Genomic DNA, 14275 nt, shown 5'->3' with positions numbered 1-14275 from the left:
CTCTGTCCTTCCTGAGACCCTAAATTATAGCACATCTGCCTTTAGCTCTCTTTTTCTGCTTTTTTGGTGAATGCATCTAATCTGTTATCTCCGTATGGATGACTCCCATAACTTAATCTCTGGCCCAGACTTCTCTCCCAAGGTTCACTGCTGCGTTCCAGCTGCCTCTAGATAGCTCTATCTGGAGAAGTTCAACATGTCTGAGACGAACTCACATTTCCTCCCACATCTCACCATTCTCCCTAAGAATCCATCTTTATCCTTTTTTTTTTTTTCTCAACATCCCATTAATTACTCAGCAAATATTTATTGAGCTCTTGCTGCGTGCCACGTTAACCAATTAGCTGGTTAACCCAATAACTGAGAAAATCAGTTGTCAAGCCTGTAACCGGCAGCCTCTGAAAGTTTTTCTTTTTGCTTCTATTTCCTTTGCAGTTTACCCTATTATGTCTCCTCCGCTTTCAGCCATCTCAGCCTTTTCTGGGTGCAGTTAGCCCTCTGGGCTCCCTTAGGCACTTGTACATGACTTCTCATAGTGCTGGGGGGTCTGTAGCCCACTAGACCCAGCTACTAGACCAGCTGGAGTATGTCTTTATCTTCCTGTCGCCAGGGGTTAGAACAGTGCTGGAATGAATGAAGCATCTGCTATGTACCAGGCACTGTGGTCGGTGATTTACAAACATCATCTCATTTCACTTATTCCAACAGTAATCCTTTGTTGTTGTAGTTAGTTGCCATAGAGTCAATTTTGACTCATAGCAACCCCATGTGACAGAGTAGAACTACCTACATAGTTTTCTAGGCTATAGTCTTTATGGGTGGGAGCACATCGCCAGGTCTTTCTCCCATGAAGCCCCTGGAAGGGTTCCAAGCGCCAGCCTTTTTGGTTAGCAGTTGAGTGCAATTAACCATTGCACCACTAGGGCTCCTTAATCATAATCCTGTGAATTAGGTTTTTTTTTTTTTTCTTTATTTTGTTGTTGAGAATATACACAACAAAACATATCCTGATTCAACAGTTTCTACATGTACCATTTAGTGACACTGATTACATTCTTTGAGTTGAGCAACCATTCTCACCCTCCCTTTCTGAGTTGTTCCTCCCCCATTAACATACACTCACTGCCCCCTAAGTTTCCTGTCGAATCTTTTGAGTTGCTGTTGTCAATTTGATCCCGGATAGATAGTTCTTGTAAGAGCATACTGCTCAAGGCAGACATTTTTTTACTAGTAAAGCTAGACTATTGTTTGGTCTTAAGATTTTAGGAGATGTTTTTGATTTAAGGTTTAAAGATGATTTCAGGGCAATAGTTTTAGGGTTCATCCAACCTTCATGGCTCCAGGAAGTCTGGAGTCAACGATAATTTGAAATCTTGTTCTGCGTTTCCACCCTTTTGATCTTGATTCTTCCACAATCTCTTTGATCAAAACATTCAGTTTTGGTAGCTGGGCATCAAGCCGTTCTTGTCTCGTGGCAAAGGAGGCAGGTCACGGAGGCGATTAGCCAAATATTCCATATACTGCTTCTATTCCTGACTCTCTTTCCTTTGTTGTTCCAGGTGAATAGAGACTAACTGATGTGCCTAGGATGGCCACTTGCAAGATTTTAAGACCCCAGGCACTACGCAACAAACCAGGAGGTACAACAGAAGCACTGTTGTTTTGTTATTAGGTGCCATCTAGTCAGTTTCAACTCATAGCAAGCCTGTGTGCTATAGAATGAAACACTGCCTGGTCCTGTACCATCATCACAATCATTGCTATGCTTGAGCCCACTATTGCAGCCACTGTACCAACCCATCTCATTGAGGGTCTTCCTCTTTTTCTCTGACCCTGTACTTTACCAAGCATGATGTCCTCCTCCAGGGACTGGTCCCTTCTGATAACATGTCCAAAGTATGTTGGGACATAGTCTCACCGTCCTTGCTTCTAAGGAGCATTCTGGCTGTACTTCTTCCAAGTCAGATTTTCGTTCTTCTGGCAGTCCATGGTATAGTCAATATTCTTTGCCAACACCATAATTCAAAGGCATCAATTCCTCTTTGGTCTTCCTTATTCACTGTCCAGCTTTTGCATGCATATGAAACGATTGAAAATAACATGGTGAAATAGGTTTTAATATTCCCATTTTATGGTTGAGGAAATTGAGGGCCAGAGGTTGGGTAACTTGCTCGTGACCATGTAGCAAATAAATGGTTTAGAACTGAGTTTTGAATGCCAGTGCTTTTCTGCAGTGCTGCAGAATTTCTATACTCTAAGTGCTTATCCCTCCTCAGAAAGCTGTAGGTCACTCCAGAACAATATATAAAAACCTGTTACCACTGAGTCGATTCTAACTCATAGCAACCCTCTGGTGCAAAGGTATTTAAAAGTCCCAGATGTTTAGGAACATCAGTTTGGGTCTCAGCTCTTCCATAGCCCTCCTGCACCATGAGGTAATACACAAGGCTGTTCTACTGAAATTTTTATTGTGTAGGTTATAGAACATACAGTACCCTTACCACTTGCATGCTTTTATGTGTATGACTCAATACTATCAAAAGCTTTACAAGTGTTTCATCCTCTTTCCCCTCGCTTTGTACAGCAGAAGTCCCAAGACCGGGTCAAGCAGAGTTCAGAGAGTGTCCCAGCATGAACTGTTCTAATACGAGGTTTCAAATAAGAGCTAATGGTTGAGAAACCCAAGTAGGGGATGTGAGTTGGCCCTGCACACCTAGTCCCCTGCCCAGATCATTGCGCAGTGAGCGGGTTCCATCTGTACCAGAAGCATCGCATGCCAGGGACTCGGCCTCGAGAAATGACAGGGCTCTGGTTCCAGCTGTCAGGCATGAGAAGGAGAACTAACTAGCCACATCCTACGGACAGAGTTTCAGCTTCGTCATCTGAAATGTTTCTGTTTTTTTTTTTCTTTCTTTCCAGTTTGATGTTTTACTTGGATCTTGGCCTTGAATGTCTATTCCATGTAGAAAGTTTCCTCGTTCCTTGTGGCCTCCTTTGCATTGCTTTCACTTCCCTGACCAATTGTTTCTGAAACTGCATCACCCCCACCCCCTCCCCAGTGGTGTGGGAATAAGGAGGGACCCCACTTACATATCTGACACCCTACCTCATGTCTCTCAAATTCTCACTTATCTTCCCTTCTTTGAAAAGGCCTTGAACATAATTAAAAGGACTGACTGTGGTCTTGAAAATAACCCAAGGCTTCTTACTGACAAAGCCAGAATCACAGAGCCACTCCACACCTCCTCCATGTGAGTTCCTAGACGGAAGGTCACTGGTCACTGAGGCCTTGGGCAAGGTAGGCCTATGCCTGGGGAGGGGCTGACAGTTCTTTTCCTTGCCAGGGTAGCAAATCACGTATACGACTACCTGGAATATACTAAATAGGAGTGAGGATAAACCCCTAGGCATCCTGGGCGAGGGTGTCCTAGCACTGGGTTTTGTGATACGCAGCCACTTTATGGTAATGGACTTGGAAGGCATCTGCTGTCTGAATTTTTGAACGTACCAACATGAGGCCAATATATACAATATAGGCAAGATCTTTTTCCAGGAAAACTCAAAAGACGATCCATATTCTTTTGTAGTGTAGTATTAAACTTGCTGATTGAATCTTACTGGAGTATGTAGACCATAAGCTGAGTTTGAATCTTTTTTTTTTGTTGTTGTTAAACTGATTTTCATTGTAGTGATATATGTTTAATGGAATTTGACCTATATTACTTCTGCCAAGAAGAATTCAGAATTACCAATTGGAGTTAATGTGGTACGAAGAACTAAAACCCTTTAATTCTCAGGATATGGCTGGGGAGAGTCGTTAATGAAAGATCGAGTCAGTAATTTTTGTGGCTTAAAATCACCACATGTAGGACCATTGGTTGAGAGTAGAGTCCCAGAGACAGGGTGTTATAGTAAAAAGAACAAGGGATTAAGCATTAAGAAACAGGTTTGTCCCTGGCTATGTAACCTTGGGCTATTTACCTGACCTCTCTGTGCACACACTTACCTGTGAAATGGAGGGACTGGGCTAAGTCGTTTTTGAGACAGTTCTATAGGGCATACTTAGGGCCAGTGGAGATCATTTGCCTTCTTCCCATTTTAACTACATAAATGTTTTTATTTATTACTGTTCAACATACAATTTTGGTGGAAAACAGTTTCTACTAATTTTTTTTTTTTTAAGTTGAAAACCACTGGACTAGATAATCACTACCTTAAACCTTTGTGGGAGTCCCTGGGTGATGCAAATAGTTAACAGTCTTGGCTATAATTGAAAGGCGAGAGGTTTGAGTCCATGCAGAGGCACCACAGAAGAAAAGCCTGGCAGTGAGCTTCCGAAAAATCAGCCACTGAGTACCCTAGAGAGCATAGTTCTACTCTGACACCCTTGGGGTGGTCACCGTAAGTCAGAGCTGACTCAGTAGCAACTTGGTTTAAAGCTTTGTGATTCAGTATAAGGTCTGCCCATCAAATTGTCTACACCACTGGGTGGTGGGAACCCTCATGTTTTCAGGAAGTCTTCCTACACCAAAAGCCCAGGCCATCCAGGTTCAGCATGTAGGCAAGCTCATGCTAGAGTCCCAAACCAGAAGGTTCTTATGGGCAGCAGGGAGAGGATTCTTGTCAGTGAGTCCTTAGAGTGGGCCTAGAAAGCAGTTTCCAGAACAATCGCACTGCACAGGCTCAGTGCTCAGCTGACTCAGTTTACCTTCTGTGCAGCTTCCTTTCATTTCATATTCCCAGTCCTCTTTACATGTTTATTCTTTCATCAAGCACTCCCTGATTCCGGAAATGAAATGATCCAACTTAGTTTATAAAAGCAGGAAATTATTCCTCTGGACCAGAAAGAGACAAAACAAGAAACAACAACAATGCCAAACAGAATATGTAAAAGGAAGGCATATATAGTCTATATTGTCTGCATTAAAATGAAGACCCCATGGGGGAAGGAATTGCATCTGTGGAATGTGTAGTGAATTTCTTTCACGTATGGGCACTCAGTAAACATTATTAGTGAATGATAATGATTTGTCAAGTGATTGAAGCTGTTTCAGGGAAGGACCAGGGAATGAAATATAGAGACGTTCCTGTATCTCCTGGGAGAATAGCTAGGCAGGTCTTGCAGATGTGTTTTCTTTGGGGAGCCGTGAATTCCTTGTGTGCCCAGCTATTGCGGTATCATCATATTTTGTTTTCTCAGTAATATATATCATCATTATGTATATATATAAATGAAGAGTGCTTCTTCCAGGTCACTTTGGGTTAGGCAGCAAACCTTCATGTCCGAGAATAATTTTCTTCAATAAAATAGTAATAATAATAATCTCATAAACAGCTTCATGGGGGCAGGACATAAAGAATACATTAAAGTTCTTACAGAACCTCTTTATCTCTATACATGCTAATATATACAATGAATATGTTGTTATGTTTATATGTGTATATCTGTGTATTTGTGGAGATTGTGAAGGAGCACTGGTGAGGCTGTGGTTAAGTACTCAGCTGCTAATCGAAAGCCACTCCTCAGGAGGAAGATGTGGCAGTCTGCTTCTGTAAAGATTACAGCCTTGGAAGCCCTACGGGGCAGTTCTGCTCTGTCCTACAGGGTCGCTATGAGTTGGAATCAACTCAACAGCATTGGGTTTGGTTTTTTTGGTTGGTGTATGAGTCAAAGGAATGAGGAGGCCTAAATTCATCCTATTTCTTTGTCTTGTGTTCTCACTTTTTCTCCTTTTCATTTTCTTTTCCTTTCTAAATTGAGAAAGGTAATGGTTGTTTGTTTGTGAAGGGACCCTTTGCTCTTAAAATCTTTGCTTCTTTGATTTCTAAATCTCTCTCCCTTTCCTTTTCCCTCTCCCTCCTTCCTCCCTTCCTTCCCTCCTGATCTTCATATACTGAATTAAAAAGTAAGCCACTTAGTTCTTTCTGGCACTTCATAGCTGTTGAGCATAGTTCACCCTAGAAGCTTGTTTAATGCTTATTTTATTCTGTTTCATAGAACAGATCCTTGCCAAGGAGCAGAGCCACTTCCCTATCCACAGGAAAGGGAAGTGGCCTCAGAGTGGAGGAAGAGTCACACTGTATGTATATGTCCACTTGTAGGGACAGCATTCTCCATCTCCACCCCCAAAGAGCTGTGCCACTTTCCTCAGACCAATTATGCTCCCTGTGCAAGGAAGGGTTTTTCAGGCATGCAAGATCAACGCCCATTTTATGAGGTAGAGACTCTTCTAGAAACCACTTTTGCTGTTGTTTGTCTGTGGTTAGTTGAAGTTAACATTCTTGTTCCTATCTGGTCTAAGTCTCTTCTACCTTCGTCTAATATGGTGTGTTGCCCAGAGAAGACCTGTTGTCTTAGTTTGGGTTTCTCCAAAGCAGACCTGAAACAATGACTCAAGGCAAGTAGATTGTGAGGTAAAGGAAATACTGGCTGGAGAGTGAGAAAGTGAAACAGGAAAGGGGAGGCAGCCAGTAGAGGGCGGTTTGTCAAGCTGGTTACCACTGTGGACTATGAGAGCTTAAACCCATGGGAGAATTTATAGCCAGAGAAGGCCCTCAGGCAAAGAAATGTAGGGGCTGCCAGTAAAAAGTTGGGCTTCTGTGTTGAAGACTTGAGGGCCTGGGCAGGTACCAACCTCATGTTGTACACCTACAATAAATACTAGCTGAATTGAAGCTTGTTTTACTCTTCATGGTCCCCCATACATAGGATCCTTTTTAGTCTTTCCTGGATCTCATGGCAAGAATTATGTCTAGTATTTTGTCTGGTTTTACAAGTAAAAAAACGAGGCAAGAGAAGGTCAATCAAGTTAAGCCAAAGACTGAGTGAGCAAAGCAGAATAGAACCCAAGCTTCTTGACCATTTTTGCCTATTTTAGTTCAAGCATACACTAAATATTCAATAAATCTTTGATGATCTGATCATGGAGACCAAATGGTATTAATTCTCCTCAATCTCTTTTGATTTTTATCCTTTAGTGGTTGCCTAGGTGGTTGTGGTAATGGTGGGAGGAGTAACGATGACATGGGCAAGCTACACACTGCCCAATGCATCATCCACCTCAGCTCCTTCTACCCTTGTCTGCTGAATCTCTGGGTGAGAGATCTCTGCAGGACAACAGCAAATTGAATATGCCGTGATTGTCAACAGTCCTTTCACTGTGTTGCATTTGTTTGCCATTAATAGCCTGTCGTTGCTCTGAACATTTTGACTGGACAGTCCTTCAGTTGCTATTTTAGAATCTTGTGCATATCTTAGATTTTAGATACACTTGTGTGTATCTCCAACAGCATGTTTTCGTATGGCAGTAGGTATTTATAAAACACTTAACTTTTTTAATCAGCAGAGCCTGTGCAGCACAACTCATCAGTTACATAAACGTACATGTTGTTGTCGGTAGCTGCCATCAAGTTGGCCACTGATTCTTGGCAACCTTGTACACGAAATGCTTCTCCATCGCCATGATCATTTGTGGCTCGGACCGTTGTGACCCATAGGGTTTTCATTAGCTGATTTTCAGAAGTAGATCACCATGTCTTTTCTTCCTAGTCCCTTTTAGTCTGGAAGCTCCACTGAAACCTGTTCAACATCATAGCAACATGCAAGCCTCCACTGAGGTATGGGTGGTGGCTGCATATGGGGTACATTGGCTGGGGATCCATCCTGGGTCTCCCACAGGGAAGGTGAGAAGTCTACCACTAAACCACCAATACCTCATATAAACCTATATAGTGCTTTTAAATAGACACTTGAAATATTTTAATCATATATGTTGTTTCTTGGCCTTAGAAATGGTAACCTTGGGACAGGGTACCAAAGAGTGAGTTTTTAATTAATTTCTCACTAAAAATGTTAGTACAAGATTATGCCTATTCCATTTGCCGTCATTACAGGTAGCTCAATCTGTTTTCCTCAAGTAAGAATCACTTGAGCCTAATGTACTGAATATGTATAACAACGCCAGATCTACTTGTTCCTCAAGTATTTACTGAACAGCTACCATATGCCAAACACTCTCCTAGGTGTAGGGAATACCAGACTGAAAGGACAGTTCTTGTTACTTTAGTAACTTGAGACCTTATCACCCAAGCCTGTTATTTCTGTACAGTCTTAAGTTCCTTCACTACTAATTCTTCTAAAAAGGGAATTTCAGAGACCTCACCATCAAGGATGGGAAACATGACTGAAACTCTGAGAGCAGAAGAGAAACAAGACCCACATTTGCCTGGGAGTCAAGAAATGCTTCATGAAGGTGGTGCCTGTTAGCGGAGAAGAAAGTAGGATTTACAGGGAGATTGTCAGGGATAGAGCCTTCTAGGTGGGAATATGATATTTCATGCAACGGTTTTGATGGAGGAAATATTTTTCATAAATTTATGAAGGTAGGATTTATGTACAAGAAACTGCACCCATTGAAAGTATACAATATGCATTTTGACAGATGTATACCCCTGTGAAATCACCACTACAATCAAGATGCAGAACATTTTGTCATCCCCAAAAGTTTCCTCCTGCCCCTTTGTAATCTGCTGCAGGGAATGTTTTAATGCAAATAATGTGCATCTTTCAACTCAGGAAGGTTTTGCCCTGATTAAAACACCACTCATTAATCTTTTGGCTTCTTTGGTTACTAAGTAAGATGTACCAGGTACCCTTAACTGTCTTTAGGTCTCTGAACATCTGGTACTTCAAAAAGCCATTTGCATTGGACCACCACATCAGGGGTCCTGCCCCAGCAGAGGGCGCAATGTGTGCATAGGCTGTGGTGTGAGAGGACATGGCCTGTTGGTGGAACCACGACTGCTCAGTGCTGCTGGCACAGGTTGGGGTGCGGAGCAGTGGAAAGGAAGATGAGGGTGGGGAAGGGGTGAGCAGATCACCAAGGGCCTCAGATGCTGTGCAACAGAGTTTAGATTTTAACCTAGAGGCAAGAAGGAGCCATTGGAGAATTTTCAGCAAGGAAATGATAGAATCAGATTTGTACATTAGAAAAATCACTCTTGGAAACTGGTCAAAATCAGAAATGATGAGGATTGACTTAGGGTGGTGGTGAGATGGAGAGGCGAATAAGGTACTTAGAATCTAGAAAGCAGAATTGACAGGACTGGACTCTGGTTGGGTCCAGGGGATAGTAAATGAGAGGGAAGAGTCATACCTAACTCCCAGATTTATTATTTGGCCAGGTGGTACCTTTTATGGAGATTTTAAATTCAGGAAGGTGGAGTAGGTTTGGAAGGGAAAATGTTTCGTTTTGGATATGTTGGTTTGAGATATCTATGGGATACACCAGTTGAAATTTCTAATAGTTGGACCTATGGGTCCAGAGCTCTGGGCTGAACATTTGAGGACCATCAGCATTTGGGTCACACTGCACTGAAGGACATTCATTGAGAGCCTTCCAGTGTGCAAGCCACAGTGCTAGAAATACAAAGGTAGGCAAGCCCTGGCATTATCTGGGAGGCATACTCTGGACCCTACACCAAACTAGGTCCCCTGATTCAGGCTCCAACACTGCTAGGTGCTTCCATCAAAACAGTCATTACGATTACGGTAGTTACTTATAATTGTCTCTTCCCAACGATTCTGTAGGCTTCATGAAGCTTCGTTTATTGTTGTATCTTCAGCCCCATCACACAGGGCTGGGCACCCTGGTAGAAGCCCAGTACAGCCTTTCCTACTTGTCAAATGAATGCCACCCCAACCACTCTTGACTAGGAGATCTTCTAGGGAGAAAGAGCGATGCAAAGAAGATATTACAGTGTGGCCTCAGAAGTGCTAACGTCAGAGCCTCGGATGCTACATTGTGGGAACACAGAGGAGGAAGTAACGGGAGGTCCTGCAGAGTTCATAGGAGCCAGGCCTTGAAGGGTGAGGAAGAGTTCTCCAATCAAACAGGGAAGGAAGAGCACTCTAGGCTGTGGATGAACATATACAAGGGCACAAAAGAGTGAAAGGGTTGCACGTGACCAGCGTGAGAGGCTGCCATTGAGGAGGATGAGGACTGGCCAGAAGTGAAGTTTGAGGAGGATCTGGGAGAACATTGAAGGCATATAGTATTGTAGTAAGGAGTTGGGACTTATTCAAAAGGAAGCCCTTGGAGATTTTTAAGCAGGATAGCAATACGATCAAATTACATTTTTAGGATGAAAACTCGGGGTAGAAAAGAGAGGTGGTGAACCCCTTGTCCTGAAAAATGCATTTTTGGCAAGCATCCAGGTGATTCATATGTGGGTGATCCAAAAGCCACACCTGGAGAAACAGTGGTGTGGATGAGAAGCTGGAGTCAGTCAGGGCTGGTGGCAGAGGAGGCCCCTTAGGAGCAGGACAGGGAGTCCCACTGAGTTGATAGGGGCCACCCCAGCTGGTTAGCAAATGAGTCTTCAAAACCTTCCTTTGAGTGATCTGAAATTCAGGGCCACAGTGACCCGAGAGCATCCATGATTAAAAACAAAACAAAACTACACAGATGCTTTGCCGCCCGGCCTGCTTTGGCAATTGGATGTGGACAAAAGGCTTTGGAAACATGACCACACCGTGTGAAGTCAGCAGAGCCCTGCCTTACCCTGGAGACCAAACAGGTGTCCTGGAGATCATTTTAGTACAATCTGAGCATTATTGTGGCTATTGGAAAGGTTTTGGTAGGGCTTTACTTGAAAAGTTGGGGTCTTCCTTTATAAGTCATCTTTAATGAACTTACTAGTGTATTTCAAAAGTACTTTTCGGCCAGTACTGAATAAACAAGTTGCCCCTGAACTAGATGGGAAATATCTAAACACATCAACAAGTCCAACAGTATCAAAAGTATCCCTGCTCATCTTTTATTCACCCTTTAAAATCTGTACAAACAAACGTGAACAGACTCTGGACTGTAAGAATAATATTTTCTGTGGACATATGTGGAGAGATAAGCAAACCCCCAAGGGAGAAAAAAATTGTATTAAAATAAAAGTAAGAATCTCCCACAGTTTTATCCCCCTTTGCTTACTAGATGTTCCTTTATTTGACTTTGAGATAAAAGTAGTTTAGATTCTCAGGAGATTCTGTTTAAGAGTTGAAAAAAAAAAAAAGTATTCATATCCATATATCCGTTTATTGGTTTGCCTGCCTATCTATCTATCTATCTGTCTGTCTATCCTGGTTCTGATACTCCAGCCATAATTCATTGACCTTAGTGCCTGTCTGGGGTTAATGGTACTTTGAATGAACACTAACACTATGCCACTCAGGATCCCCTGGGAAAAAACCCTACTTCTCATTGGTTAGTGATAATACTGTCCTTGAAGCTTCAGCTCCCCTTCAAAAGCCCATATCTGAAGCTCTTGAAGGACTCTCTGGGATCCGACCCAAGTCTCTCCATCCCCGAGCACACTGTGATCCTGGGGCAGCAGTTGGCTCCTGTCCATGCTGTGTGTCAGTACCTGTAGCTGACAGTCACGGGAGCTTATGAAGGCACCTGATGGTTTCTTGGTAGGAAAACAGTGTGGAGTGTGTACAATCAGTTTTCACGTGCATACTATAGAGGAAGAACGATGAGAAGATTCCTGTCTCCGTGTTAGTGTCTTTAGGGACCTGTTTGTGCATGGATCCTAAGGAATCATTACAAAGTGGTCTGCAGGTTTGGCATTAACTCTGAACTTTCTTCCTTTGCATGATCTTCAATAGACCTGTCTTAGGGAAGCAGCTTGGAGGAACTTCCCTTTGCTTGTGAACCTGCCAGCATGTGTGTGTGTGTCAACGCTGAGATGCGGATGCCAAATTGTACACAGTGCCTCAGCTCAGCCCGACAGGTTTTTTCTGTTTACACTTAACTAGCCTTGAACAGCAGGAGGAAGCCCTAAATATTTCCTTTTCTTCCCACAAGCCCTTTCTCTAACACAGCAAAGTCACTGGAGATGAAGCAGGGGATAATTCCAATAGTTAGATTGAGGACCTGGTTTGGCTTGGCCTCCCTTGGAGAGATTTTAGCTGGGGCTCTGCTGGTAACAGCTGGGCAGTTAACCTGACTGGAGCAAAAGGCAGGGCAGCAGTTGCAGTGGTGCCGTGTGGGGGGAAAGTAGGTTAGTGTGGCCCTTCTAGCCCCTCACTCCTCAGTGTTTTTGTACCAGTGAAATCAGGTTCAAATTGCCATCCAGGGCAGGCTCAAGGAGGTGGGCGAGAGACCAAAAGGATAGCAATTCAGGCTCGGGATAGGAGCAGGCTGCGGCGATGCCCTGGAGCCACTGTTTGGGGAAGTTAAAGGGAATCTAGTACATTTTTTTTTTTAGTACATAGACAAACCTCAGTTCTGCCTCTTTTTCTGCCCCTGGCTGGCTCCCTCCTGCACTGAGAATCTGAAACAGCATTCTATAAAGCAGCAGTTCCCAGGTATTTTCTTCTTTTCCCTCCCTCTAAGACACACATGGGACACACTCCCATGGGCATATCCAGATTACAGGCTGCGGCACAGATAAATCAGGCTGTGGGTTGGGAGCACTTCCCAGTGAAACTCTACTTCTTTCTCTGCAGCTCAGGAAAGCATATCTCAATACAAGTAAGTGTGTAAGTGTGAGATGGTACTCTGTATCCTCAGCCCTTGGCACAGGACTTGCCTATAAAAACCTGTTGCCATTAAGTTGATTCCCATTCATAGTGACCCTATAGACAGTAGAACTGCCCCATAAGTTTTCCAAGGAGCGGCTGGTGGATTTGAACTGCCAACTTTTGGTTAGCAGGCAAGCTTTTAACCACTGTGCCATCAGAACTCCAGACTGGCCTATAATAGCTGCCAAATAAATGCTCAGAAAGTGAAAGATGGCCTTGAATCCACGCTAATTTTTTTTTAAGTCATTAAAAAACCTTAGCATTTTAACCATTAATAATTAATCCCAATAAACTAGCAGAATCTTGTGGTTGCCAATGACTCTTGTAATGGGTTGGTCAGAAGCAGGGCTTCAAACCAGTTCTTCCTGGTTCAGTTATGGCCAAGGAAGCCAAACCAAACAAATCTGAATTTTTAAAATTTGGGTAAACCAGAATGATAACCAGAATGGGAAAAATTATGAGTTGAAGCCCTGACTAGAAACTTGATCTCCCTCTTAGGAAACAAGGGCAGCTTATGCATAGTGTAGCAACCAAATCTCTTGCTTATGGGAGCCCCACCCAAAGATGGTGGCCGACCTCGCTGCTTTGAATGTGAGTTGCTCTCCACAGTCCTGCCAGTAATCCAGTCTCACCCATCAGGACCCTGAAAGTGTTCACTATGCCACCCCAAGCCTTCCATTCCAGGGTTTTGACCCATAATTTTTCCCATTCCGGTTATCATTCTGGATCACCAAAATTGTAAAAATTTGGGTCTGTTCCAGCTTTGCTTTGTTGTCCCTGACTGAACCAGTTTGAACCAGTTCGAAGCCCCGATCAGAAGGAATATTTATTATTAGCATTTTTATAGGCTCTTAAAGTAGCCTTAGCTCTATAACTGATAAAGGCAAGCACGGGCATTGTCAGTCTTGCCACTTGACTGTCAGCGCTATGTGGATAAACTTCTAATATTTCCCAGGGAGGAACTTTAAGAGATTCTTAAGCAGAAGACCAGGGAAGATATATTCTTAATGTTGCCTGACTACCATAGACCCTTTGAGGCCCCAACCCCAACCTGTGCTGATGAATGTTTAATTTCAAGATCTTCTACAATCGAGAATAATATTCTCCTATCAGAGCCAATCAATCTATATGAGCAAATAATCCAAGAAGCTGGACTATATGAAGAAAAACGCGACATCAGGATTGGAGGAACACTCATTAACAACCTGCAATATGCAGATGACACGACCTTGCTTGCTGAAAGTGAAGAGGACTTAACTTACGGATGAAGATCAAAGACTACAGCCTTCAGTATGGACTACACCTCAACATAAAACAAAAACTGGACCAATAAGCAACATTATAATAAACAGAGAAAATACTGAAGTTGTCAAGGATTTCATTTTACTTGGATCCACAAACAATGTCTATCACATTGGGCAAATCTGCTTCAAAAGAGCTTTTTAAAGTGTTAAAAAGCAAAGATGTCACTTTAAGAACTAAGGTACCCCTGACCCAAGAGATGGTATTTTCAGTGGCCTCATACGTATGTGAAAGCGGGTCAATGAATAAGGAAGACAGAAAAAGAATGGATGCATTTGAATTATGGTGTTGGTGAAGAATATTGAATATACTATGGACTGTCAGAGGAACAAATAAATCTGTCTTGGAAGAAGTACAGCCAGAATGCTCTTTAGAAGCGAGGATGGTGATACT

At 42.9% G+C, this 14275-nt stretch overlaps 1 protein-coding gene across 3 annotated transcripts in view; it reads left to right on the top strand.

Moving 5' to 3' along the window:
- Positions 1 to 14275, top strand: part of WNT5B (Wnt family member 5B) — a 132363-nt gene that overhangs the window by 33979 nt on the left and 84109 nt on the right. Inside the window, exon 1 of one of the 3 annotated variants that reach the window (XM_049885122.1) lies at positions 993 to 1640. The exons of the other annotated variants lie outside the window; for them this stretch is intronic. Coding sequence (XP_049741079.1) covers positions 1589 to 1640 — 52 coding nt within the window. The 5' untranslated portion in view covers positions 993 to 1588. Of the gene's footprint in view, positions 1 to 992; positions 1641 to 14275 lie in introns of those variants that run through there. 3 annotated transcript variants of the gene reach the window in all.

This window comes from Elephas maximus, chromosome 4, assembly GCF_024166365.1.
Source record: "Elephas maximus indicus isolate mEleMax1 chromosome 4, mEleMax1 primary haplotype, whole genome shotgun sequence".
NCBI classification, from domain to species: Eukaryota; Metazoa; Chordata; class Mammalia; order Proboscidea; family Elephantidae; genus Elephas; species Elephas maximus.
This window is presented reverse-complemented; position numbering and strand designations above follow the sequence as displayed.